Source organism: Neocloeon triangulifer, unplaced genomic scaffold (assembly GCF_031216515.1).
Source record: "Neocloeon triangulifer isolate White Clay Creek 2 clone unplaced genomic scaffold, ASM3121651v1 ptg000013l, whole genome shotgun sequence".
NCBI lineage: Eukaryota > Metazoa > Arthropoda > Insecta > Ephemeroptera > Baetidae > Neocloeon > Neocloeon triangulifer.
Genome location: NW_026775555.1, coordinates 1,006,674 through 1,034,670, shown reverse-complemented (window position 1 = coordinate 1,034,670; position 27,997 = coordinate 1,006,674). Strand labels below are relative to the sequence as shown.

The 27,997-nt window shown below is 38.9% G+C and overlaps 1 protein-coding gene and 1 long non-coding RNA gene across 3 annotated transcripts in view; one reads left to right on the top strand and one right to left on the bottom strand.

The window, feature by feature from the left end:
- Positions 1–11,059, top strand: part of LOC132199099 (microtubule-associated protein futsch) — a 34,962-nt gene extending 23,903 nt beyond the window's left edge. The window contains exons 2-7 of the mRNA XM_059623568.1: positions 266–364; positions 414–586; positions 650–4,501; positions 4,558–4,720; positions 4,777–10,338; positions 10,630–11,059. Of these exons, the coding sequence (XP_059479551.1) occupies positions 266–364; positions 414–586; positions 650–4,501; positions 4,558–4,720; positions 4,777–10,338; positions 10,630–10,799 (10,019 nt within the window). The 3' untranslated portion in view covers positions 10,800–11,059. The remainder of the gene's footprint in view (positions 1–265; positions 365–413; positions 587–649; positions 4,502–4,557; positions 4,721–4,776; positions 10,339–10,629) is intronic.
- Positions 2–27,607, bottom strand: LOC132199100 (uncharacterized). Of its 2 annotated transcripts, none has more exons than XR_009442079.1 (12): positions 27,421–27,607; positions 26,542–26,655; positions 24,857–25,049; positions 23,978–24,091; positions 22,296–22,488; positions 21,417–21,530; positions 19,735–19,927; positions 18,856–18,969; positions 17,174–17,366; positions 16,295–16,408; positions 14,609–14,805; positions 2–38 (listed from the first exon to the last, which is right to left on the bottom strand). It is a non-coding gene; the product is annotated as an uncharacterized LOC132199100 (long non-coding RNA). The 2 variants fall into 2 exon arrangements; XR_009442080.1 differs by having other exon boundaries at positions 14,609–14,792.
- Between the last annotated feature and the right edge of the window lie 390 nt (positions 27,608–27,997).

The window sequence follows — 27,997 nt, the reverse complement described above, 5'->3', positions numbered from 1 at the left end:
TTAGACGGAAATAAGCTCTGGTCCAATCTCTTCTCCTCCTGGAAAATGAATTGAATTAATCAAATGCAAAGAGTGGAGATTTTAAAATAATAGAAAATAGACAGATTTAATACTTCGATATTACGTTATTATGCATGTTACGCAAACCGCGCTACATTTGTGTCCAGCGGGTTGCATAACCAGTTTTTAATAGGCGCCCTTCATTTAAGAACCACGATTCAATGAAAGCAGTTCAATAATGAAAAATTCCTATTCTTTTTCACAGGATTCTTATCATGGGACACGGACGTGTGCCACGTCGACTTAGAAAAGGAGCTAATTCATCTAGCTGCGCAAAAACCTGACGGAGAAGAGTCGAAGAATGGTAGGAGTAAAATTGTTAAAGTCAATTTTTACAGAACAATTTTAATTAGGGGAGCGACTAATTCAGTTTGCTTCCGAGAGCCTAGTGACTGAAGTTTTGATTCAACCACAGACAACCACATTAATACAATGTGCCAGGAATTTGTTGTCAAGTTTCACAAGGCACAGGCACATCATTCACGCCGGGTATACATTTGCTGGAAATGGTTCCTGGGCACTTCAAGTATATTTTATATTAACTATAAGAAATAACATTGAAAAATATAAAACAATTTATTTATTCTAGGACGGAACCTTTTCGCTTTTGGATTTTTTGGATGCTTTGCGAGAGCCCGAGCCGCAGAGGGTTATCAGAGCTTACGAAAACAACGTTTCTATCGACATACAGTGCTCAGCTGAGGGCGAATGGAGCACTGCCAAAATCTCCAAAGAACCTGGAACCAAGGGTTGCATAGTTAGGGTTAACCCTGACGATAAGATGACCGCAGGAAGCCCAGGCATAACCCAGTTTGTTGAGTACATCTCAAAATTTTTGACTCCAGCCGGCATAGAAGAGTTGCTTGAGCCTTCAGACGTGGTTGGGAACATCCGATTCAGTCACCCAACCCTCTACGTCTTTCCCGGAGGACAAGGTGACGCTGCCCTTTTCGGCATCAATGGCTTCAACATGCTGGTGGACGGCGGATACAGCCGAAAATCGTGCTTTTGGGATTTCACAAGGCACCTCGATAGACTAGACGCTGTGATGGTCACAAGAATTAACAACAGCAATATTGGAGGAATCGCCTCCGTGTTAAAAAGGAAAACTCTTGGATACGTATATCCCCAAATCGGGCACTTCTTTTGCAACATGCTGGAGCGCAGGTCGCTTCCCTCGCCCGACGGTGATAAAGACAGAGATCCTCTTCTGCTTGATCTGCTTGAAGAGGGGCATTCGCTCATCTCAAACCTTCGCACGCTTGAATTAAAGCCACACCCCTGCTACAGGGAATCTGTGATTGATCCAATTAATTTGTACCACAAAGTTGGTCACGGGAAATTGGATATGTATGTACTAAGCCCTGCTAAAGACTCAAAAGAAGTCAAAGAGTTCCTTGCTAAATGGTCAACTAACGACCAAAAATTATTTACATCGAGAACTTCAAAGCTGGATTTTCAATTTCCACTTTACAATCAAACTTCCATCTGCGCACTTTTGGTGTGGCAGCCTGCAAATCCGACTGACACGATCACTAGGATTTTGTTTCCTGGAAGTACACCACAACACAAAATTTTTGAGGGCTTAGAAAAAATCAAGCATTTAGAATTTTTGAAGTATCCGACGTGCACAGCAAAGTCAATGGCAGTAACAACAACAAAAACCAAATCCAAAATCTTGGAAAAACCAGTAATTGAAAGCAAATCCAGAAAAATTTTGCAGCAAATTGAAAAGCCAATTCCTGCGGAATCAAAATCAAAGCAACTTGAAGCAGAAAAAAATATTAAAAATCACTTGGCCGCACAGAAGTCAGACAAAAGGTCAGTGGGAAAATCTGAAGACAAAAAAGACTCGCCACCGACTCCAAAGAAAACAGCAGAAGGAAAGCCAAGAGTGGAAAAAATAAAGAGGGCAAAATCACCGACACCTACTCCTGCAAAGAGCGACAAAGAAGCCAATAACAGAAAGGTACTTGAATCAAAAATAGAAAGAACTAAAGCACCGGCAGTCAAATCGGCATCAAAACGTGATCCACCAAAGGAAGTAAAAACTGTTGCTGAAAAGAAAGCTCCGATCAAAAAAATTAAGCCACCTACTGCAGCAAAACCTTCACCACCTGTTTCACCCAAGAAGCAACTGAAACCAAAATCTAGTCCAAAAAAGATTATTAAGAAAGATGTGAAAACCAGTGTTAAGAAAATTGAAAGAGTAAAAACCAAGGAATCAAACACATCTGCTGTGTCTGAGAAACCGACAGAGACGAAGGTTTCAAAAGAAGTAGTTGCAACACACCACGTTGAAATTGAGGCAGCTGATGACGTTCTCACAGCAACAATTGTCAAAGATTCTGAGGCTATAGATGATGCCCAAGCGGAGACTGCAGAGACTGAAGTCCCCAGCGGTCTAGAGAGTCAAGCAGAAGATGTGACTGAGGAAGATATTTTGTCTGAGAAGCAGGGTGATGCAGAAGAAAAAGTTTCAGAGACTGATGGAGACGTTGATACTCAAATAGACGAAGAATTAATTACAGACGACGGGGAGAATAAACATATCCGAGATGAGGAGGAATCTGAAAAGGAGAGAGCTAAGAAGGACGCTGAAACAGCTGAGACAGACAAAAACGAATATGATAATGTCGAGGAAAGTACAGAAAAAGAAGAGAAACCAGAGGAAGAGATTGAAGTTGAGGTAGAGGCGCAGATTGAGGTACATGAAGAAATACAAGCCACACCTGAGGATCAAAGTGCGGACGAGGAAAAGGAGACAGAGGTTGAGGAAGTGATCGAAATTGAGGAAGAAAAGAGCAATGAACTAGGAATGGAACCGAAAGCAGAAGAGAAAGTTCATAAAACTGAAGATACCAAGACAAATGCAGCAGAAGCTGCTTCTGCAGAAGAAAAGCCAATGCAAATCGATGAAGATGAGCAAATTCAAAACAAAGAAATTGTGTCGGAAAGCATCGCCAATGCTGTGGAGCAGCTTGATGCACAGCAAGTTATTCTAGATACGAAGGAGAGCGAACTGAAAGAAGTTCCAGGCATTGAGGTCTCCAAAGTGACTGCGACGTACGGTACCGAGAACGCAGATGAAGCAGTAACCGACCAAGAAGTCGGAGATTCTGAAATTTTGGGCAATGAAACTGAACAAAAAGTTAGCAGCGATGTTTTAGAAGAAAATGTGGATTTCCCAGATGAAGGAAAAAAAGACCTGACTTTTGTTGAAACTGGAAAAAAATCATCCCCACCAGACGACGTGTCTGTGGAAAAACAAACACAACCTGAAAACATAGATCATTCGGAACCAGCGGAAGAAACAACATCTGATAAAAAGGATTATGCAGAAGAACTGTGCAATGTAGTTCAAACTTTTGAAATACAGGCAAATTCCGAAAATATCGAACGCGAGGGAAATAAAATAAGCGAGGAAACAAAACAAAAAATTGAAGGAGAGGTGAAGGAAATAATTACGTCAGCGCAATCAAAGATAGCAGAGGATGATGCCGTTATGGACAAAATGAACGATTCCGACATTCATCAATCTAGTCCAGACAAAGATGTTATTGCATTAGATGGTCAAGCTGACACATCAACTGATAAACAAAAAGAAGAATCTCCTCAGGAGGACAAAAAAGAAATTAAACCTGAGGAGGGGACGACAACAAAAAGCCATCCCGATGAAAAGCTATCTGCAATGGAAACTTCAGCAACCACAGCTCCGTCTATGCCAGAAGATGAGAAAATAGATGATAAAATTATTTTAGACGAGATTAAAGAGGAGAAGTTGGAAATAGAGAGAGCTGAAATCGCCGACCAAAAAGAAATTGCAGCTCCAATCATTGAGCCACTAAAAGCAATAAAACTAGAACAAGCACAATTGCAGCATCACAGGGATCTTGTTAAAACTCCAGACGAGGTTGCTGATTTGCCCATGCACGAGGAGGTTGACGCTTTGATGTACGAGAGCGTGGACGATAAGAAATTGGTCCAGGAAGAGAATAAAACGGTGCAAAATGTGGATGCTTCTCCAAAAATAAGTCCAGAGTTAATTGAAGAAGTTCAGATCAAAAAAACCGATATGGGCAACTTGCCACAAACAGATATTGCTGGCAAATCTGTTGAGTGTGTTGACAAAACACTGAGGGGAGAGTCTGGAGAAGGTGACGGAGAAGAAGAAACTTTGGATTTAGATGTTAAAAAAGAAATAATTGGGGAAAAAGAAATGCAAAAGTCATGTCTTGACGAGAAGGAGGTTGATACTTCTTTGGAAGAAACAAAAGATAAACTTAAAACCTCCGAGGAGCAGACAGAGGAATGTCGACCAACAGAATTAGCAATTAAGGAAGAAGTTGACGCTGTACCTGTCGGTGAATACCACAAAATTGATGAGGGAATTGTAGAAGATGAAAAGAAGGATGCAGAGAAAAAAGCTTCAATTGAAATGGCATGCATTCTTAAAGTGTGCAAAATCCTTTATAATAAATATTGTCATTATTTCAGGAAAAAACTAGTGGTGTCGTAAAGGGAAGCGAATTGCCTTTCCAAACTGTTGATGAATGTGCTGTTGATGCCTCAGTAAGTGCCCAAATCGGAATTGAAATGAGTGAATTCGAAAAAGTTATAGATGAGGAGTATGGAATTAAAATAGAACAGGATTTTCAAGGTATGATGTCATTTAAATTTAGTGAAATAATTAAATAGTTTCTTTTTCACCCGCAGAAAAAAAGCCCGCCGTGCTCAAAGAAGCTTTTCACGCTGATGAAAAAGAGAAAGAATCACCAAAAAGTGACAAAGAGGACAGCTCCAACAATGAAAAAAGAGACGAGATGGAACAGGGAAAAAATATAGACGAGGAGTCAAGAAATAGAGACGCGTTTATAGCGGACATAGATGAAATTGGTTCAGAAGCTGTTGGACGACGGCTATCACAAAGTGCGGAAGTAACGTCTACACAGGAAAAGCATGTTCTAAATGATTGTGGTGAAATTAAAAAGACCGTAGATGAGACAAAAGGAATTGAAGAAGAAATATCATCAAAACCTGAATTAGCATCTCCAAGCAGGTCACCAGGTGTTGATGCAATTTCTGATCAACACACAAGTCTTCCGCAATCACCACAACCTGAAATCATTCATGAGAGGGATGAAAAGACACCATCACCAGTTAAAGCTGCATCCCCTTGTCTTGAGACAAAAGAGCCATCAGATACGCCAACAACAATAGTACCCAATATTGATTTTGAAAAATCTAGGACATCTTCCCCAAAATTGACCGCTTCACGGCCTCAATCAGCAGAACCAGAGTCTAAAGAGCTTTTGAGCTCGCAGGTAACAGACCCACCTAAGCAAGCCAGTAAGGAAAGCTCTCGGCCAGAGTCCACAGAGCCTTCGTTTGATCCCACAGGACACACAGAGAGCGTAAAAGCAAGTAGCATTAATGACTTTACCATTGAGCAAGCTACAAAATTGGACTCAGCTACGCCACAACTAGAGACTACAACTGACTCGGTGATTTCAGTAAAACCGAACAAAATTGATGACCATGATTCGTCACAGCCTACTGGAGGTGCGATCGAGCCGGAAAGGGCTGAATCTGTAGAGCTTTTAAAAAGTTCTAATGAGCAATCACGACCTGAATCTTCCGAGCCAGCAAAAATTGAACAGAGTAATATAGGCGTAGAAGCCTCAGATCATAAGAGTATTGAAAGAACACATCCTTCAAGACCTGGATCTACTGATTTACAAAATGCAGCGGTTGTTCAAAAAGAAGAGTCGCGGCCTCCATCAAAGGAGCCCATCGAAGACAATATTAATGAATCATCGTTAACGAAATCTCCAGCCCCCGTGTTGGTGCAGCTGAAAGATGGGTCCCGATCGGAATCACCTCAGTCTCTAATGCTTTCTGGGGAACAAAAGAAATCAGATTCAGTGGTTTCAAAAGACACATCACGACCTGAGTCAGCAGCAGAGCCTGCAATCAAAGAGGTGACTCAAGGAGAAAAAGCCCTAAAATCAGATGAGCATTCAAGACCACAAACAGCAGAGGGGGAAAGAATTGACACTAAAAAGTCTAGTCCTGACCCGCAAGAAGCAGACGATATCATAAAGGAAATTTTAGATTCTGAAGTAAAATTAGCATTATTGACAGAAAAGATTCACGATGAAAAACTACTTCCCGATGGAACAATTTTAGATGATAGAATTAAAGAATTGGCAAAGTCGCCGTCTCCTGAACCAGAGTTAAGGGACATTGAGTTTGCGAAAGATGAAAAATCGCCATCACCAGCACCATCAATTAGTGAAGCAAAAGCATTGCTAAACGGAAAGCCACTTTCTGGATCGCCTTCACCGGTTCCACCTGTGGATACAGTTGAAAAGTTGCTATTAGAAGATGTGCCTACTGAAGATGACATTAAAAAAGAAATCAAAGAGACTTCCGATACAGAAGTTAAGCAAGATCACCATGATTTAAAGCTTTCTCAAGTTGAAGAAAAAGTAATTACAAGCATTGAAAATTTTTCAAAGGAGAAATCTGTATCACCAGAAACCTTATTAAAACAATCGATTCCGGTCAACGAAGAAGTAAAAAGCCCTGCTGTACAGGAAGTGAAAGAAGTGGAGAAAACAGATGGCCCCGAGGCTGAAAAAGAGGCCGCATATAAGTCCAAATCTCCATCACCTCAACCATCATCACCAGGGACTACCTTAATAGATGTTGAGTCTGGAACGCCAGTTTCCAAACAATCAGTCAGTGTAGATGAGGAAATGGATACCCAACCCTCAACATTGCCTTGTAGACAGACAGAGTTGGAAAAAGACGCTCCATCTGATCGCACTGATACTGATGCCACAGTGATAGGAAAATCGTCTCCAGAGCAAATTGATGTAAATAAATCTTCACTATTGGATGAGACAAGTGGAAAGTCAAATGTGCCAAGTCCTACACTTTCACCATCTCCATCTGTCAATGCAGAACCAAAGCCTTGTTCACCAGAATTGAAAGAGGAGTCAAAGTCACCATCTCTTCAGGATGAGAAGTCTCCATCACCAGTTCCATCTCTTAAAGAGGAGCAAACGTCTCAATCGCCTGCTCCATCTCTTAAAGAAGAGACGAAATCTCCCTCACCATCTTCCAAAGCAGATTCAAAGTCACCTTCACCAGCTCCACCCATGAAAGACGAGCCAATTTCTCCCTCAAAAGCACCACTACTTATAGAAGAGGTAAGATCTTCATCAACATCTCACAAAGAGGAGCCCAAGTCTCCTTCACCAGCTCCATCTCTAAAGGAGGAGTTTCATTCTCCCTCACCAGCTCCATCCCTGAAAGAGGATGTGCAAAAGTCTCCCTCACCAGCTCCATCTCTGAAGGAGGAGGTTCAAAAGTCTCCCTCACCAGCTCCATCATTGAAGGACGAGTTGCTGAAGTCTCCTTCACCTACTCCATCTTCAAAGGAGGAGGTGCAAAAGTCTCCCTCACCAGCTCCATCTCTGAAGGAGGAGGTTCAAAAGTCTCCCTCACCAGCTCCATCTCTGAAGGAAGAGGTGCCAAAGTCTCCCTCACCAGCTCCATCTCTGAAGGATGAGCTGCAAAAGTCTCCCTCACCAGCTCCATCTCTGAAGGAGGAGGTGCAAAAGTCTCCTTCGCCAGCTCCATCTCTGAAGGAGGAGGTTCAAAAGTCTCCCTCACCAGCTCCATCATTGAAGGATGAGCTGCAAAAGTCTCCCTCACCAGCTCCATCTCTGAAGGAGGAGGTGCAAAAGTCTCCTTCGCCAGCTCCATCTCTGAAGGAGGAGGTGCAAAAGTCTCCTTCGCCAGCTCCATCTCTGAAGGATGAGCTGCAAAAATCTCCCTCACCAACTCCATCATTGAAGGACGAGTTGCTGAAGTCTCCTTCACCTACTCCATCTTCAAAGGAGGAGGTGCAAAAGTCTCCCTCACCAGCTTTATCTCTGAAGGAGGTGCAAACGTCTCCCTCACCAGCTCCATCTGAGAAGGATGAGGTGCAAAAGTCTCCCTCACCAGCTCCATCTCTGAAGGAGGAGGTGCCAAAGTCTCCCTCACCAGCTCCATCTCTGAAGGAGGAGGTTCAAAAGTCTCCCTCACCAGCTCCATCTCTGAAGGATGAGCTGCAAAAGTCTCCCTCTCCAGCTCCATCTCAGAAGGAGGAGATGCAAAAATCTCCCTCACCAGCTCCATCTCTGATGGATGAGGTGCAAAAGTCTCCCTCACTAGCTCCATCATTGAAGGAGGAGATGCAAAAGTCTACCATGCCAGCTCCATCCTCGAAGGAGGAGGTACAAAAGTCTCCAGTTCCATCCTCAAAAGAGGAGGTGCAAAAGTCTCCCTCACCAACTCTATCTCTCAAGGAGGAGCCAAAATCTCCCTCACCAGCTCGAATTTCGAAGGAGGAGATGCAAAAGTCTCCCTCTCCAGCTTCATCTCTGAAGGAAGAGGAGACAAAGTCTCCCTCACCAGCTCCATCCTCGAAGGAGGAGGTGCCAAAGTCTCCTTCACCAGCTTCATCTCTGAAGGAGGAGGAGGTGCAAAAGTCTCCCTCACCAGTTCCATCCTCAAAAGAGGAGGTGCAGTCTCCCTCACCAGTTCCATCCTCAAAAGAGGAGGTGCAAAAGTCTCCCTCACCAGTTTCATCCTCAAAAGAGGAGGTGCAAAAGTCTCCCTCACCTGCTCCATCACTAAAAGGCGAGGAGCAAAAATCTCCTTCGCCAGTTCCGTCTTTAAAAGAATCCCCCTCACCAATTCCAGGCAAGGTTTCAATTGAGTCATTGGAACAATATAAAACTGAAGGTCAAGTAAAGGTATCAGATAAATCGATAGAAATTCAAAATCAAAGTAAAACCCCCGCCGCTTTGCAAAGCGCAGAAAAAACACCTTCGCCGTCTGAGGTATCTGATCCAATCACAGCGAGTTACATTGAAATTATTAATAAATTGCAAAAAGACTCGTCTGAAAGTGGAGTATCTAAACCCACCATTGCACAAATTGAAGACCCTATGACAAGGTCTACATTATTTGATGAAGAAATTGACTCTAACGAAGTACCTGATTTTGCATCAAGCTCAGTGGGGTCGGATAACCTAGTGGGCCTTACAGATCAAGATAAAGCCACCAAAAAAAGTCACCACCGGCTCATGTTGACGGCAAGCAGCGAGGACGGAGGGGGCGAAACTGAATTTGACACCGCCCCATTGCTTTTAAAAGAAAAGGAAGAAAAATCTTCGACAGATTCTAGCTTGCAAGAGAAAGCAGCAATTTCACGTAGTCCTGTCCTTAGCACTGAGAAAACTGTCACATCAACCGGGGTAACAGTGGACAAATTCTCAGCACCAGAACCCACACAGGTAGAAAGGGAGAATCAAATTGAACTCGACCATTCCACTATCTTTGTGGCAGCGAAAGGCGATATTGACAGTGTTATAAGCTCAAGTAAAATTCATGAATCTGATTCATTTGGAATTGCAGAACGCGTTTCATCACCTGCATATGACAGTGATCACGATAATGTTCCTCCATCTCCTCACAGCGATATCAGTAGTGGTCAGATGTCTCGAGATCCTCATGTTTGGGACGACAACAGGTCGTCGTCTCGTCAGAGCGAGATAAGCGACAAAGACATTGCCTCACCGCCGTTTACATCATCCAAGCTGAAATTCGAAGTGGTACCATCGTCTGTGATGACAGGCTCCTTCTACGGAGGTTTGCCAGGAGACGAGGATTTTGCGCCGACTGAAGCTGTAGCCAAAGACGTCAAAGACACAAAGAATCAAATTGCAAAGATGGGTGATATCGCAGCCGCCACGGCAGGAGCTGTCGCAGAAACTTTGCCAGCAGCCGGCCCTTCAGTAGTCTCAGCGGTTAAACTGGACGAAAAGTCAGCTGCTGCTCAGAAGGACAAGGACCCAATCGAAAGTTGGGGTAAACCACTTGGTCTCCCGTCTCCCGCGCCTCCCGCTACAAATGACACAATTGGGAGCCAGCACGGTACTCCCAAAAAAGAAAAGCCCATTTCAGCATCAAAGAGAGTCATTGATAGGTCAAAGGCGAAATCTAACAAGGACGCGGTTGGCAAAAATAAAATTCCTACTAGCCCTATGTACTTCGATCTTACGTATGTGCCGCACCATGGAAACTCGAATTACTCGCAAGTAGAGTTCTTCAAAAACGTGCGAGCCAGGTACTACGTTTTCAGCGGCATCGAGCCGAGCAAGGAAGTTTACGACGCACTCTTGGAAGGGAAACAGTCGTGGGATGAAAAAGACTTAGGCAAGTTAAAAGAAATCAATATTCTTTTTTACAGAAAATATTAGAATAAAATGAATAATATATTAAATTAATAATTATTTCAAAATAGGCTTTGTTGTTAGTGTATTTGAATGGATAAAAAGTATAAATTGAAAGAAATAGTAATGATTAAAAGTTGAAAAACGTAATTTAATTAAATTAAAAATAAGGAAAGCCTGCGTTACCACTGAAATATTTGTATTACAATTTTTTTTTATTGAATAAGGGTTTAGCCTCAAATTTTAATTAATTTTTACTTATTATTTGTTTCAGAAGTGACCATCATCCCAACGTACGACACAGATACACTTGGCCAATGGGTGGCCGAGAACGAAGAAAGCATAGCCCTCAACAAGATCGACCTTTCACCTTCAGCCAGTAGATGCACCATTAACCTTCAGGATCATGAGACGAGCTGTTCAGCTTACCGCCTTGAGTTTTAATCGTATGTTGCGCCACACTCGGGTCAAACTTAACCTTAGGGCAAGTCGTCACTACATATTAGTGTCCCCATCACACTTTAATGTTCGTAAGATGCCTAACACAGTAATAATTCATTCACAAAGTTTTTCAAAAAAGTAAAATTGGAATAAAGCACCTTGCTTTGTAAGGAATTTCGAAATCGATAGAAAAAGCCTGCTGCCTATAACGAGAGAATATTTGCGTTTAGTGCGGTGGAAGGGATTATTTTTCGAGAATGCTGCACACGATGCATGTATGCAGAGAACTCGGTCAAATACTACAGTATAGGGGAACGTCTCTCGTGTTAAGACTGAAAAGGATTTGGTATTTTTCTCGCCTCTTTTTTAGTTCATCCACAAATATAAATGACGCCCTTATCCTCACACACTTTGGACTCTAAATAGTTTCTGCGGCAATTTTGTTCTGCTTCGTTTCCGAACCAAGCGTTTAACGCACTACTCTTGTTAGGTGTGTGTACTCTTTCCTAAATCTACGTAGAAGGTCATCAATTTTGTGCTCGATTGCTATAGCGACCGGGAAACGCAATGGCTGCGAGGTAATTTTTGCAGCACCGCATTTTCCGCGCCCATACTTGTCAAACAATCTGTAATACCTCAAAAGTGAGAGCATACAAATCGCGTATGGAAATTGTCGCATGAATTTGATCTCAACGCGCATCTTATTTTCCACATTATTCCGTCGCTAAAAAATTATCGAAAAGTTTTGAAACTATTACGATACGAAAAAGTCCACTTTTTAATGATGGTCCATTTACTTGAATATTGAACTTGTTAGAAACAATAATATATCATTATTTATTAAATGAAAAAAAAATTAAGACAATTTTGGATGTAATACAATTATCAGCAGACTTGTATTGAAAAATTTCACGCACTCTTTCCAAGTATTTCTTAAGGTGCGAGTAGTTTACACCAAATTTTAGTACATTTGCAGCAAGTTAAAGTCAAAATTATAATTTTTTCCGCATAAACATATTTTTGCTCGGCCAAAAAACTGAGCAGTAAAAGGGAAGTATTATGTTATGGATCCTCAGCTTCAATTTTGAAAAGATGAAAAAAATGTGATGAAAATTTTTCAAGATTTTTTTCATGTGAAAGCGGTGCAGTGCACTTTCCCAGCTTATATATAATCACACAGTAAGTTTCAGTGTTTTGCGTGAAATAAAGTAGTCTTCAATTTGTGCACTGCTTCTGAACTTAACAATTCGGGAGACCAAAAAAAATCGAAAACCATTCTTGATTATTGTGCGAGAGGAATCGAGTGAGTGAAATCGGAAAGGGCTACAATTTTGTATACAAAAACTGCAACTTTTTCTATTTGCAGTTCAGTTTTTCCAAGTGTGAGACATATTTGATTTCAAGGGATTAATCACTGCTAACGAAGGACATTTTTCACTACTTGTCCTTCATCAGTCAGAGAGGATATTATTTTGAAGGGAAAAAAGGCAGCCAGGGTGAACACGATGTGCGCGTCATAATCATAAAAGTAGGGTGAACAAAACGCGCGTAAGAATATAATACTTAAGTGTGTAACTGAATAAATATGAAAATGGATAAAAATAGCTCATCTACGATTGGCACTGTACGTGATAAATACATACTTAGTCCAGTTGATTCAAACTGTCCCCGTGAATAACTGTGACTTGCAATGATTTCATTTCCATCACATATTTAAAATAGAATTTATTTTCAGTGCAAGCATTGTAATATATTATAAAACTTCTGTAGGCCTAACTAATGTTTCAATTCTTAATAAAAAGAATGAGATTCTAAAGCTTCAGTTTCTAAAAAAAAAATATTTTGTGTGATAAAATTGGAATTATAATGTGAAAATTTAGTTTTTGGAAGTTGCATGCAGATATTTTTATGGAAAATACTAATTAATATTTGAATGGAAAGTGCCCTAGAAGGCACTTTGAGGCGCCCCGATATCCTGGTTATTGATTGTATCTAGAAATAATATAACATTCCCTATGTGCTTTCATTTAGTCTGGACTTAGTGAGAAAAGTGATTGATTTTTGCGGGACTACGTTAGAGAGATTCAAAGACAATTACAATGACGGGGAGCGATGTGATATTTCATTTGATGGTTGTTTGCCACTATGTAAAAGCCCATCGGTGCACAATAAAAGAAGCGAAACAATAGGTAGACATCAGAGTCGAATTGGTGCTAAAATATAAAATACACTAAAAGAAGTAAAAGAGAATGCCTTCCGGCGCTGGCCGAAGTAGAAAAATGACTTGATGGTTTTCAAACCGGCCGAGCGCCAGCTGATGTAGCGCGTTGCAAAATTTATCAACTTACTACTCACGAAAAAAAGAGTTAGAGCTCAAATTGCTTGGATCGGCTTTCTGTTGAGAACGTTCGGAGATTTGGCGGGAGCGAAAGAAAAACAGGTTTCGGAATGCACGATAAGTTAATGTTTTACGACAAAAAGAATTAAGTGCACGGAGTTCACACCTGCCCTTATATAAATTAAGTAGCAAGAGAACCTTATAAGCGTTTAAACCGAATGGAAAACAATGTTGCAAGTTTCCCTGCAAAACAAAAAATGTTAACTCTCGCTTGATTCCAAAATTAATTGTGTATTTCTTGTTAAATTTAAGACGAAAAAAAGTATGTGAAACACATTCTCTGTCATCTCTCATAAAATTATGTATGCTTTTCTGTGTAACTTAATGCATAATGTGTACTTTTCGCGAATTCTTGATATACATAATTATATCTTTCCTTGCAAAATTTCACCTTTAAGCAAAAAGTCACCTATACGTGCGCCGTGAATCAAGTAATTAAAATCTATTCCAACTATTCTATAATTATGACAAGTACAGATAATGAGAAAAAATATATAATTGCTTTCGATGCATTTGTCGTTAAAGAAAAATGCTAATTATATTGAATGTATAGCTACATAGTACTATGGGATAAAAGAAAGAGTAACTTAAAAAAAAATTTCTTTAGCAAAAAATTTACGCTAATTCCAAACTAGTCATTTCCCCGCTGCTTAATGGATTTGTATGGCTCAATCGAGAAGAACCCACTAATTCTACGATAATTTGTGTGATGTGAGACTTAAGCGATTAATTATATATTCATCAATAAATAAAACTGTAGTAACACATCCGCACAAAATGCTTTTCCTTTCTACAACCGTTCCAAAAAACCAGATTATTTTCTTACATAATATCTAAAACTTTACTTTTTTTAAATTTTTTAAACATTTTCTATTTATTTATTTATCGGCACAGTTAAGGTGCAAAAGACGAAACCCCCCAAGATTAATTTTTGCAGAAGCCGCGAGCGAGGGGTGGAGGCGCGCACGCCCGAGAACGTGGTGAAGGCAGGACAAAAGGGCGGGGTTCGTGAGGGGGCTCCTGTAATTTTTAGTAAAATTCAAAATTAAAAATAAAACTGTTGAATTAAATTCAAGGTTATTCATATTAAATTTTTCTTTACACTTTATTAATCTTGTGGATTTTTCATTGAATAAAAATGCTCGAATAAAATAATTTGTTTACAAAAAACTTGGAAATTTTTAATCAATGAAGTAGGTTGCATTTTAATGAGAGATACTCAATTTTATAAGCCCCAGATAGTATTTTTAAGAGGTTGCCATTCAACTCTAAATTGCTTGATTTGTGCCAAATTTGATATGTTTTAGTTATAGCTTGCATGCACAAAATAGTCCGAAAATTAAAATTCTGATACTTGAAATATAAACATTCCATAATGCAATAGAGAAACGATAATATAAAATGGAAATCTCACCAATTTTTTTGTCAAAGACGTCCATCTGGCTGTCGGTCACGGCTTCTCTAGAGTTGTTGTTGGGAAAAGCTGAGGGTGAAGATAGCAAGCGTTCTCGTACACTGTTTTTCCAAGGAGGCATCGCGGTCCGACCATTGATGCTGAAGCCAAAACCGCCCTTCAAGTTGACAAGCTCAGGCAGGATCTGTGGAAATAAACTAAAGAACTTCCAAAATTATTCTCACACTTTAAAGAAAAATCTAATAATGTGTTACCCAAACACTCTTAAACTATTTCACATGCACTACTTTAAACGTACTGAACTATTCTCAATATAGCACTTTTTTTCACTTTTAAAATTCTATTTTCACTATTTATAGTAACATTCATTTTACCTACTTTATCTAACAAGAAATTATATTTCAGTCCGTTTGTAGAACACTTAGCCAATTGATTTGGTCACATTTAATATTGTTTAATATTTCGTGTACAAAGCATTATCAATCAATATACTATCATTTTTTTTTCATGCGCCGTAGCTGCTCAATGCTTGTAATTTTTAATCCTTGCATTCATATTCTACGATACAAAAGAAATGGCCAGAAAATTTGATGATGGAATTTAAAAAAATTTGTATTTAGTTTGCTGCGCATTCAGAATCATTCATTAGCTTGTAAACAGAAACTTTCTGCATCATGCGGTCCTATTATAAATATCTTGCATTCGAACTTTGGAAAAGTTACAAGAGAACAATCATACATTTGATTCGGCCAGTTAAAATAACATATTTGTTTAGATTGTTTTTTGGTAAAAAAATAACCACTTGCACTTCACTCACTGTTCATGCAAAAGCCATCCTTAAAGTTCAAAGAAACATGCATTTAGTTTTAATAAGTTATTTGGCCATTTTTGAATAAAGAATTATTAAAGTGGAGTGGTTTGACATCCCGACAAACTTAAGCAGACATCCGCGGTACTGAGACTCACTTCCAGCTATTGTTCGGGGGCAGGGGCTCCCGGTTGCGCAACGTGGAAGGTGTTCGAGGAGGCAAGCCCGGCGTGACCAAAAGTACTGGACTACACAAGGGTGCCAACAACGAACCCAACCTCTTTCACGCCCATTGCCACACTCATGACAACTCAATCTCATGAGTGCACCACGTCGGCATCTGCAGTGGCATGTCCGAATTCTCCGCACCTCCCATGCAATCAGACACAGGACTTTAGTCGTAACCAAGCCCTTCGCCAATGCAAATCGTGTTCCCGCATGGCAAATGCAGAAGCTCAATGGGTGGTTGTGATGCCTCGGCATTATTCACACACAAGCCATTCAGACGACGCATTGCCAGCGGTGGCGGGCAACGTCCCCTGTTAGGGGCGGCCTTCAGCTGTTGTCCGCTCCGTTGGACCGGTATCTGTTGCGGGTGCAACCACTCCATTACAAAAAGATAATTGGCATAAGTGCAGTTGCTTGATTTATACATTTTTTGTAGTAATAATGACAAAATTCAACCAGCTGCCAATTCATTAACTTTAAATTTAAATGTATTATTCGACAGTGTATAATGCAAAATGAAAACATTGGGCTCTCAGGCAAAACTGGTAAAAGTGGGTGGAGGATGTTGCGCCTATCTGTGGCAAATGCACAACTCAATCTAGTCACTTTACTTGGCTTGATCGTCGCATGCAGAATAGATTTAAACCTACTTCAGGTCATAGGAGCTCCGTCTTCTGCAGGTTTCAAAACTTGACCAAGAGCCTGGCACTAGCGGTGTCTGCCAAGTCCTCAAACACTGTTGACGAGTGGCGTTTCTCTTCGACCTGATTGAATTTAATAATTCTAATTAAAATTCCAATTATAAAGAGCCGAGCATGCTGTTCTCATATATAATATAATAATCTTGAATGTAATAAGGCTTGCATTTATTTTAATGAGAACAATTTCTGAATTTGTTTTACGATTCAATGAGATTTTCTAATTAAATTAGAATTTAATTCATGAAAATTGTATCCTTTGAATTAGTTTGATTTAGGATTGATTGTGATTGATTTGTTTCAAGAGTTAAGGTGTGCGAGAGCGCTTCTATAAAATAAAAACGCAAAAAAAAAACTCCTATTGCACTGACCTAGCTCTCACTGCACTGCAACAACCTTGGGGAGATTTCGACTGGCCAACTGGCATTGGTTCACCTGATGTCCGAAGTTGGATTTCAAAATTGAAAATAAAACTTCGATCGTTGAATTAAATTCAAGGTTATTCATATTAAATTTTTCTTAACACTTTATAAATCTTGTGGATTCTTCATTCAATGAAAATGCTCGAATAATATTATTTCTTTAAAAAAAACTTGGAAACTGAAGTAGGTTGCATTTTTATGAGAGATACTCAATTTTATAAGCCCCAGATAGTATTTTTAAGTGGTTGCAATTCAACTCTAAATTGCTTGATTTGTGCCAAATTTGATATATTTTAGTTGAAGCTTGCATGCACAAAATAGTCGGAAAACTTAAATTCTGATACTTGAAATATAAACATTCCATAATGCAATAAAGAAACAATAATATAATATAAAATGGAAATCTCACCAAATTTTTTTTTCAAGACGTCCATCTGGCTGTTGGTCATGGCTTCTCCAGAGTTGTTGGGAAAAGCCGAGGGTGAAGATAGCAAGCGTCCTCGCACTCTGTTGTCCAAGGATTCATCGCGGTCCCACCATTGGTGCTGAAGCCAAAACCGCCCTTCAAGTTGACAAGCTCAGGCAGGATCTGTGGAAATAAACTAAAGAACTTCCAAAATTATTCTCACACTTTAAAGAAAAATCTAATAATGTGTTACCCAAACACTCTTAAACTATTTCACATGCACTACTTTAAACGTACTGAACTATTCTCAATATAGCACTTTTTTTCACTTTTAAAATTCTATTTTCACTATTTATAGTAACATTCATTTTACCTACTTTATCTAACAAGAAATTATATTTCAGTCCGTTTGTAGAACACTTAGCCAATTGATTTGGTCACATTTAATATTGTTTAATATTTCGTGTACAAAGCATTATCAATCAATATACTATCATTTTTTTTTCATGCGCCGTAGCTGCTCAATGCTTGTAATTTTTAATCCTTGCATTCATATTCTACGATACAAAAGAAATGGCCAGAAAATTTGATGATGGAATTTAAAAAAATTTGTATTTAGTTTGCTGCGCATTCAGAATCATTCATTAGCTTGTAAACAGAAACTTTCTGCATCATGCGGTCCTATTATAAATATCTTGCATTCGAACTTTGGAAAAGTTACAAGAGAACAATCATACATTTGATTCGGCCAGTTAAAATAACATATTTGTTTAGATTGTTTTTTGGTAAAAAAATAACCACTTGCACTTCACTCACTGTTCATGCAAAAGCCATCCTTAAAGTTCAAAGAAACATGCATTTAGTTTTAATAAGTTATTTGGCCATTTTTGAATAAAGAATTATTAAAGTGGAGTGGTTTGACATCCCGACAAACTTAAGCAGACATCCGCGGTACTGAGACTCACTTCCAGCTATTGTTCGGGGGCAGGGGCTCCCGGTTGCGCAACGTGGAAGGTGTTCGAGGAGGCAAGCCCGGCGTGACCAAAAGTACTGGACTACACAAGGGTGCCAACAACGAACCCAACCTCTTTCACGCCCATTGCCACACTCATGACAACTCAATCTCATGAGTGCACCACGTCGGCATCTGCAGTGGCATGTCCGAATTCTCCGCACCTCCCATGCAATCAGACACAGGACTTTAGTCGTAACCAAGCCCTTCGCCAATGCAAATCGTGTTCCCGCATGGCAAATGCAGAAGCTCAATGGGTGGTTGTGATGCCTCGGCATTATTCACACACAAGCCATTCAGACGACGCATTGCCAGCGGTGGCGGGCAACGTCCCCTGTTAGGGGCGGCCTTCAGCTGTTGTCCGCTCCGTTGGACCGGTATCTGTTGCGGGTGCAACCACTCCATTACAAAAAGATAATTGGCATAAGTGCAGTTGCTTGATTTATACATTTTTTGTAGTAATAATGACAAAATTCAACCAGCTGCCAATTCATTAACTTTAAATTTAAATGTATTATTCGACAGTGTATAATGCAAAATGAAAACATTGGGCTCTCAGGCAAAACTGGTAAAAGTGGGTGGAGGATGTTGCGCCTATCTGTGGCAAATGCACAACTCAATCTAGTCACTTTACTTGGCTTGATCGTCGCATGCAGAATAGATTTAAACCTACTTCAGGTCATAGGAGCTCCGTCTTCTGCAGGTTTCAAAACTTGACCAAGAGCCTGGCACTAGCGGTGTCTGCCAAGTCCTCAAACACTGTTGACGAGTGGCGTTTCTCTTCGACCTGATTGAATTTAATAATTCTAATTAAAATTCCAATTATAAAGAGCCGAGCATGCTGTTCTCATATATAATATAATAATCTTGAATGTAATAAGGCTTGCATTTATTTTAATGAGAACAATTTCTGAATTTGTTTTACGATTCAATGAGATTTTCTAATTAAATTAGAATTTAATTCATGAAAATTGTATCCTTTGAATTAGTTTGATTTAGGATTGATTGTGATTGATTTGTTTCAAGAGTTAAGGTGTGCGAGAGCGCTTCTATAAAATAAAAACGCAAAAAAAAAACTCCTATTGCACTGACCTAGCTCTCACTGCACTGCAACAACCTTGGGGAGATTTCGACTGGCCAACTGGCATTGGTTCACCTGATGTCCGAAGTTGGATTTCAAAATTGAAAATAAAACTTCGATCGTTGAATTAAATTCAAGGTTATTCATATTAAATTTTTCTTAACACTTTATAAATCTTGTGGATTCTTCATTCAATGAAAATGCTCGAATAATATTATTTCTTTAAAAAAAACTTGGAAACTGAAGTAGGTTGCATTTTTATGAGAGATACTCAATTTTATAAGCCCCAGATAGTATTTTTAAGTGGTTGCAATTCAACTCTAAATTGCTTGATTTGTGCCAAATTTGATATATTTTAGTTGAAGCTTGCATGCACAAAATAGTCGGAAAACTTAAATTCTGATACTTGAAATATAAACATTCCATAATGCAATAAAGAAACAATAATATAATATAAAATGGAAATCTCACCAAATTTTTTTTTCAAGACGTCCATCTGGCTGTTGGTCATGGCTTCTCCAGAGTTGTTGGGAAAAGCCGAGGGTGAAGATAGCAAGCGTCCTCGCACTCTGTTGTCCAAGGATTCATCGCGGTCCCACCATTGGTGCTGAAGCCAAAACCGCCCTTCAAGTTGACAAGCTCAGGCAGGATCTGTGGAAATAAACTAAAGAACTTCCAAAATTATTCTCACACTTTAAAGAAAAATCTAATAATGTGTTACCCAAACACTCTTAAACTATTTCACATGCACTACTTTAAACGTACTGAACTATTCTCAATATAGCACTTTTTTTCACTTTTAAAATTCTATTTTCACTATTTATAGTAACATTCATTTTACCTACTTTATCTAACAAGAAATTATATTTCAGTCCGTTTGTAGAACACTTAGCCAATTGATTTGGTCACATTTAATATTGTTTAATATTTCGTGTACAAAGCATTATCAATCAATATACTATCATTTTTTTTTCATGCGCCGTAGCTGCTCAATGCTTGTAATTTTTAATCCTTGCATTCATATTCTACGATACAAAAGAAATGGCCAGAAAATTTGATGATGGAATTTAAAAAAATTTGTATTTAGTTTGCTGCGCATTCAGAATCATTCATTAGCTTGTAAACAGAAACTTTCTGCATCATGCGGTCCTATTATAAATATCTTGCATTCGAACTTTGGAAAAGTTACAAGAGAACAATCATACATTTGATTCGGCCAGTTAAAATAACATATTTGTTTAGATTGTTTTTTGGTAAAAAAATAACCACTTGCACTTCACTCACTGTTCATGCAAAAGCCATCCTTAAAGTTCAAAGAAACATGCATTTAGTTTTAATAAGTTATTTGGCCATTTTTGAATAAAGAATTATTAAAGTGGAGTGGTTTGACATCCCGACAAACTTAAGCAGACATCCGCGGTACTGAGACTCACTTCCAGCTATTGTTCGGGGGCAGGGGCTCCCGGTTGCGCAACGTGGAAGGTGTTCGAGGAGGCAAGCCCGGCGTGACCAAAAGTACTGGACTACACAAGGGTGCCAACAACGAACCCAACCTCTTTCACGCCCATTGCCACACTCATGACAACTCAATCTCATGAGTGCACCACGTCGGCATCTGCAGTGGCATGTCCGAATTCTCCGCACCTCCCATGCAATCAGACACAGGACTTTAGTCGTAACCAAGCCCTTCGCCAATGCAAATCGTGTTCCCGCATGGCAAATGCAGAAGCTCAATGGGTGGTTGTGATGCCTCGGCATTATTCACACACAAGCCATTCAGACGACGCATTGCCAGCGGTGGCGGGCAACGTCCCCTGTTAGGGGCGGCCTTCAGCTGTTGTCCGCTCCGTTGGACCGGTATCTGTTGCGGGTGCAACCACTCCATTACAAAAAGATAATTGGCATAAGTGCAGTTGCTTGATTTATACATTTTTTGTAGTAATAATGACAAAATTCAACCAGCTGCCAATTCATTAACTTTAAATTTAAATGTATTATTCGACAGTGTATAATGCAAAATGAAAACATTGGGCTCTCAGGCAAAACTGGTAAAAGTGGGTGGAGGATGTTGCGCCTATCTGTGGCAAATGCACAACTCAATCTAGTCACTTTACTTGGCTTGATCGTCGCATGCAGAATAGATTTAAACCTACTTCAGGTCATAGGAGCTCCGTCTTCTGCAGGTTTCAAAACTTGACCAAGAGCCTGGCACTAGCGGTGTCTGCCAAGTCCTCAAACACTGTTGACGAGTGGCGTTTCTCTTCGACCTGATTGAATTTAATAATTCTAATTAAAATTCCAATTATAAAGAGCCGAGCATGCTGTTCTCATATATAATATAATAATCTTGAATGTAATAAGGCTTGCATTTATTTTAATGAGAACAATTTCTGAATTTGTTTTACGATTCAATGAGATTTTCTAATTAAATTAGAATTTAATTCATGAAAATTGTATCCTTTGAATTAGTTTGATTTAGGATTGATTGTGATTGATTTGTTTCAAGAGTTAAGGTGTGCGAGAGCGCTTCTATAAAATAAAAACGCAAAAAAAAAACTCCTATTGCACTGACCTAGCTCTCACTGCACTGCAACAACCTTGGGGAGATTTCGACTGGCCAACTGGCATTGGTTCACCTGATGTCCGAAGTTGGATTTCAAAATTGAAAATAAAACTTCGATCGTTGAATTAAATTCAAGGTTATTCATATTAAATTTTTCTTAACACTTTATAAATCTTGTGGATTCTTCATTCAATGAAAATGCTCGAATAATATTATTTCTTTAAAAAAAACTTGGAAACTGAAGTAGGTTGCATTTTTATGAGAGATACTCAATTTTATAAGCCCCAGATAGTATTTTTAAGTGGTTGCAATTCAACTCTAAATTGCTTGATTTGTGCCAAATTTGATATATTTTAGTTGAAGCTTGCATGCACAAAATAGTCGGAAAACTTAAATTCTGATACTTGAAATATAAACATTCCATAATGCAATAAAGAAACAATAATATAATATAAAATGGAAATCTCACCAAATTTTTTTTTCAAGACGTCCATCTGGCTGTTGGTCATGGCTTCTCCAGAGTTGTTGGGAAAAGCCGAGGGTGAAGATAGCAAGCGTCCTCGCACTCTGTTGTCCAAGGATTCATCGCGGTCCCACCATTGGTGCTGAAGCCAAAACCGCCCTTCAAGTTGACAAGCTCAGGCAGGATCTGTGGAAATAAACTAAAGAACTTCCAAAATTATTCTCACACTTTAAAGAAAAATCTAATAATGTGTTACCCAAACACTCTTAAACTATTTCACATGCACTACTTTAAACGTACTGAACTATTCTCAATATAGCACTTTTTTTCACTTTTAAAATTCTATTTTCACTATTTATAGTAACATTCATTTTACCTACTTTATCTAACAAGAAATTATATTTCAGTCCGTTTGTAGAACACTTAGCCAATTGATTTGGTCACATTTAATATTGTTTAATATTTCGTGTACAAAGCATTATCAATCAATATACTATCATTTTTTTTTCATGCGCCGTAGCTGCTCAATGCTTGTAATTTTTAATCCTTGCATTCATATTCTACGATACAAAAGAAATGGCCAGAAAATTTGATGATGGAATTTAAAAAAATTTGTATTTAGTTTGCTGCGCATTCAGAATCATTCATTAGCTTGTAAACAGAAACTTTCTGCATCATGCGGTCCTATTATAAATATCTTGCATTCGAACTTTGGAAAAGTTACAAGAGAACAATCATACATTTGATTCGGCCAGTTAAAATAACATATTTGTTTAGATTGTTTTTTGGTAAAAAAATAACCACTTGCACTTCACTCACTGTTCATGCAAAAGCCATCCTTAAAGTTCAAAGAAACATGCATTTAGTTTTAATAAGTTATTTGGCCATTTTTGAATAAAGAATTATTAAAGTGGAGTGGTTTGACATCCCGACAAACTTAAGCAGACATCCGCGGTACTGAGACTCACTTCCAGCTATTGTTCGGGGGCAGGGGCTCCCGGTTGCGCAACGTGGAAGGTGTTCGAGGAGGCAAGCCCGGCGTGACCAAAAGTACTGGACTACACAAGGGTGCCAACAACGAACCCAACCTCTTTCACGCCCATTGCCACACTCATGACAACTCAATCTCATGAGTGCACCACGTCGGCATCTGCAGTGGCATGTCCGAATTCTCCGCACCTCCCATGCAATCAGACACAGGACTTTAGTCGTAACCAAGCCCTTCGCCAATGCAAATCGTGTTCCCGCATGGCAAATGCAGAAGCTCAATGGGTGGTTGTGATGCCTCGGCATTATTCACACACAAGCCATTCAGACGACGCATTGCCAGCGGTGGCGGGCAACGTCCCCTGTTAGGGGCGGCCTTCAGCTGTTGTCCGCTCCGTTGGACCGGTATCTGTTGCGGGTGCAACCACTCCATTACAAAAAGATAATTGGCATAAGTGCAGTTGCTTGATTTATACATTTTTTGTAGTAATAATGACAAAATTCAACCAGCTGCCAATTCATTAACTTTAAATTTAAATGTATTATTCGACAGTGTATAATGCAAAATGAAAACATTGGGCTCTCAGGCAAAACTGGTAAAAGTGGGTGGAGGATGTTGCGCCTATCTGTGGCAAATGCACAACTCAATCTAGTCACTTTACTTGGCTTGATCGTCGCATGCAGAATAGATTTAAACCTACTTCAGGTCATAGGAGCTCCGTCTTCTGCAGGTTTCAAAACTTGACCAAGAGCCTGGCACTAGCGGTGTCTGCCAAGTCCTCAAACACTGTTGACGAGTGGCGTTTCTCTTCGACCTGATTGAATTTAATAATTCTAATTAAAATTCCAATTATAAAGAGCCGAGCATGCTGTTCTCATATATAATATAATAATCTTGAATGTAATAAGGCTTGCATTTATTTTAATGAGAACAATTTCTGAATTTGTTTTACGATTCAATGAGATTTTCTAATTAAATTAGAATTTAATTCATGAAAATTGTATCCTTTGAATTAGTTTGATTTAGGATTGATTGTGATTGATTTGTTTCAAGAGTTAAGGTGTGCGAGAGCGCTTCTATAAAATAAAAACGCAAAAAAAAAACTCCTATTGCACTGACCTAGCTCTCACTGCACTGCAACAACCTTGGGGAGATTTCGACTGGCCAACTGGCATTGGTTCACCTGATGTCCGAAGTTGGATTTCAAAATTGAAAATAAAACTTCGATCGTTGAATTAAATTCAAGGTTATTCATATTAAATTTTTCTTAACACTTTATAAATCTTGTGGATTCTTCATTCAATGAAAATGCTCGAATAATATTATTTCTTTAAAAAAAACTTGGAAACTGAAGTAGGTTGCATTTTTATGAGAGATACTCAATTTTATAAGCCCCAGATAGTATTTTTAAGTGGTTGCAATTCAACTCTAAATTGCTTGATTTGTGCCAAATTTGATATATTTTAGTTGAAGCTTGCATGCACAAAATAGTCGGAAAACTTAAATTCTGATACTTGAAATATAAACATTCCATAATGCAATAAAGAAACAATAATATAATATAAAATGGAAATCTCACCAAATTTTTTTTTCAAGACGTCCATCTGGCTGTTGGTCATGGCTTCTCCAGAGTTGTTGGGAAAAGCCGAGGGTGAAGATAGCAAGCGTCCTCGCACTCTGTTGTCCAAGGATTCATCGCGGTCCCACCATTGGTGCTGAAGCCAAAACCGCCCTTCAAGTTGACAAGCTCAGGCAGGATCTGTGGAAATAAACTAAAGAACTTCCAAAATTATTCTCACACTTTAAAGAAAAATCTAATAATGTGTTACCCAAACACTCTTAAACTATTTCACATGCACTACTTTAAACGTACTGAACTATTCTCAATATAGCACTTTTTTTCACTTTTAAAATTCTATTTTCACTATTTATAGTAACATTCATTTTACCTACTTTATCTAACAAGAAATTATATTTCAGTCCGTTTGTAGAACACTTAGCCAATTGATTTGGTCACATTTAATATTGTTTAATATTTCGTGTACAAAGCATTATCAATCAATATACTATCATTTTTTTTTCATGCGCCGTAGCTGCTCAATGCTTGTAATTTTTAATCCTTGCATTCATATTCTACGATACAAAAGAAATGGCCAGAAAATTTGATGATGGAATTTAAAAAAATTCGTATTTTTTAGTTTGCTGCGCATTCAGAATCATTCATTAGCTTGTAAACAGAAACTTTCTGCATCATGCGGTCCTATTATAAATATCTTGCATTCGAACTTTGGAAAAGTTACAAGAGAACAATCATACATTTGATTCGGCCAGTTAAAATAACATATTTGTTTAGATTGTTTTTTGGTAAAAAAATAACCACTTGCACTTCACTCACTGTTCATGCAAAAGCCATCCTTAAAGTTCAAAGAAACATGCATTTAGTTTTAATAAGTTATTTGGCCATTTTTGAATAAAGAATTATTAAAGTGGAGTGGTTTGACATCCCGACAAACTTAAGCAGACATCCGCGGTACTGAGACTCACTTCCAGCTATTGTTCGGGGGCAGGGGCTCCCGGTTGCGCAACGTGGAAGGTGTTCGAGGAGGCAAGCCCGGCGTGACCAAAAGTACTGGACTACACAAGGGTGCCAACAACGAACCCAACCTCTTTCACGCCCATTGCCACACTCATGACAACTCAATCTCATGAGTGCACCACGTCGGCATCTGCAGTGGCATGTCCGAATTCTCCGCACCTCCCATGCAATCAGACACAGGACTTTAGTCGTAACCAAGCCCTTCGCCAATGCAAATCGTGTTCCCGCATGGCAAATGCAGAAGCTCAATGGGTGGTTGTGATGCCTCGGCATTATTCACACACAAGCCATTCAGACGACGCATTGCCAGCGGTGGCGGGCAACGTCCCCTGTTAGGGGCGGCCTTCAGCTGTTGTCCGCTCCGTTGGACCGGTATCTGTTGCGGGTGCAACCACTCCATTACAAAAAGATAATTGGCATAAGTGCAGTTGCTTGATTTATACATTTTTTGTAGTAATAATGACAAAATTCAACCAGCTGCCAATTCATTAACTTTAAATTTAAATGTATTATTCGACAGTGTATAATGCAAAATGAAAACATTGGGCTCTCAGGCAAAACTGGTAAAAGTGGGTGGAGGATGTTGCGCCTATCTGTGGCAAATGCACAACTCAATCTAGTCACTTTACTTGGCTTGATCGTCGCATGCAGAATAGATTTAAACCTACTTCAGGTCATAGGAGCTCCGTCTTCTGCAGGTTTCAAAACTTGACCAAGAGCCTGGCACTAGCGGTGTCTGCCAAGTCCTCAAACACTGTTGACGAGTGGCGTTTCTCTTCGACCTGATTGAATTTAATAATTCTAATTAAAATTCCAATTATAAAGAGCCGAGCATGCTGTTCTCATATATAATATAATAATCTTGAATGTAATAAGGCTTGCATTTATTTTAATGAGAACAATTTCTGAATTTGTTTTACGATTCAATGAGATTTTCTAATTAAATTAGAATTTAATTCATGAAAATTGTATCCTTTGAATTAGTTTGATTTAGGATTGATTGTGATTGATTTGTTTCAAGAGTTAAGGTGTGCGAGAGCGCTTCTATAAAATAAAAACGCAAAAAAAAAACTCCTATTGCACTGACCTAGCTCTCACTGCACTGCAACAACCTTGGGGAGATTTCGACTGGCCAACTGGCATTGGTTCACCTGATGTCCGAAGTTGGATTTCAAAATTGAAAATAAAACTTCGATCGTTGAATTAAATTCAAGGTTATTCATATTAAATTTTTCTTAACACTTTATAAATCTTGTGGATTCTTCATTCAATGAAAATGCTCGAATAATATTATTTCTTTAAAAAAAACTTGGAAACTGAAGTAGGTTGCATTTTTATGAGAGATACTCAATTTTATAAGCCCCAGATAGTATTTTTAAGTGGTTGCAATTCAACTCTAAATTGCTTGATTTGTGCCAAATTTGATATATTTTAGTTGAAGCTTGCATGCACAAAATAGTCGGAAAACTTAAATTCTGATACTTGAAATATAAACATTCCATAATGCAATAAAGAAACAATAATATAATATAAAATGGAAATCTCACCAAATTTTTTTTTCAAGACGTCCATCTGGCTGTTGGTCATGGCTTCTCCAGAGTTGTTGGGAAAAGCCGAGGGTGAAGATAGCAAGCGTCCTCGCACTCTGTTGTCCAAGGATTCATCGCGGTCCCACCATTGGTGCTGAAGCCAAAACCGCCCTTCAAGTTGACAAGCTCAGGCAGGATCTGTGGAAATAAACTAAAGAACTTCCAAAATTATTCTCACACTTTAAAGAAAAATCTAATAATGTGTTACCCAAACACTCTTAAACTATTTCACATGCACTACTTTAAACGTACTGAACTATTCTCAATATAGCACTTTTTTTCACTTTTAAAATTCTATTTTCACTATTTATAGTAACATTCATTTTACCTACTTTATCTAACAAGAAATTATATTTCAGTCCGTTTGTAGAACACTTAGCCAATTGATTTGGTCACATTTAATATTGTTTAATATTTCGTGTACAAAGCATTATCAATCAATATACTATCATTTTTTTTTCATGCGCCGTAGCTGCTCAATGCTTGTAATTTTTAATCCTTGCATTCATATTCTACGATACAAAAGAAATGGCCA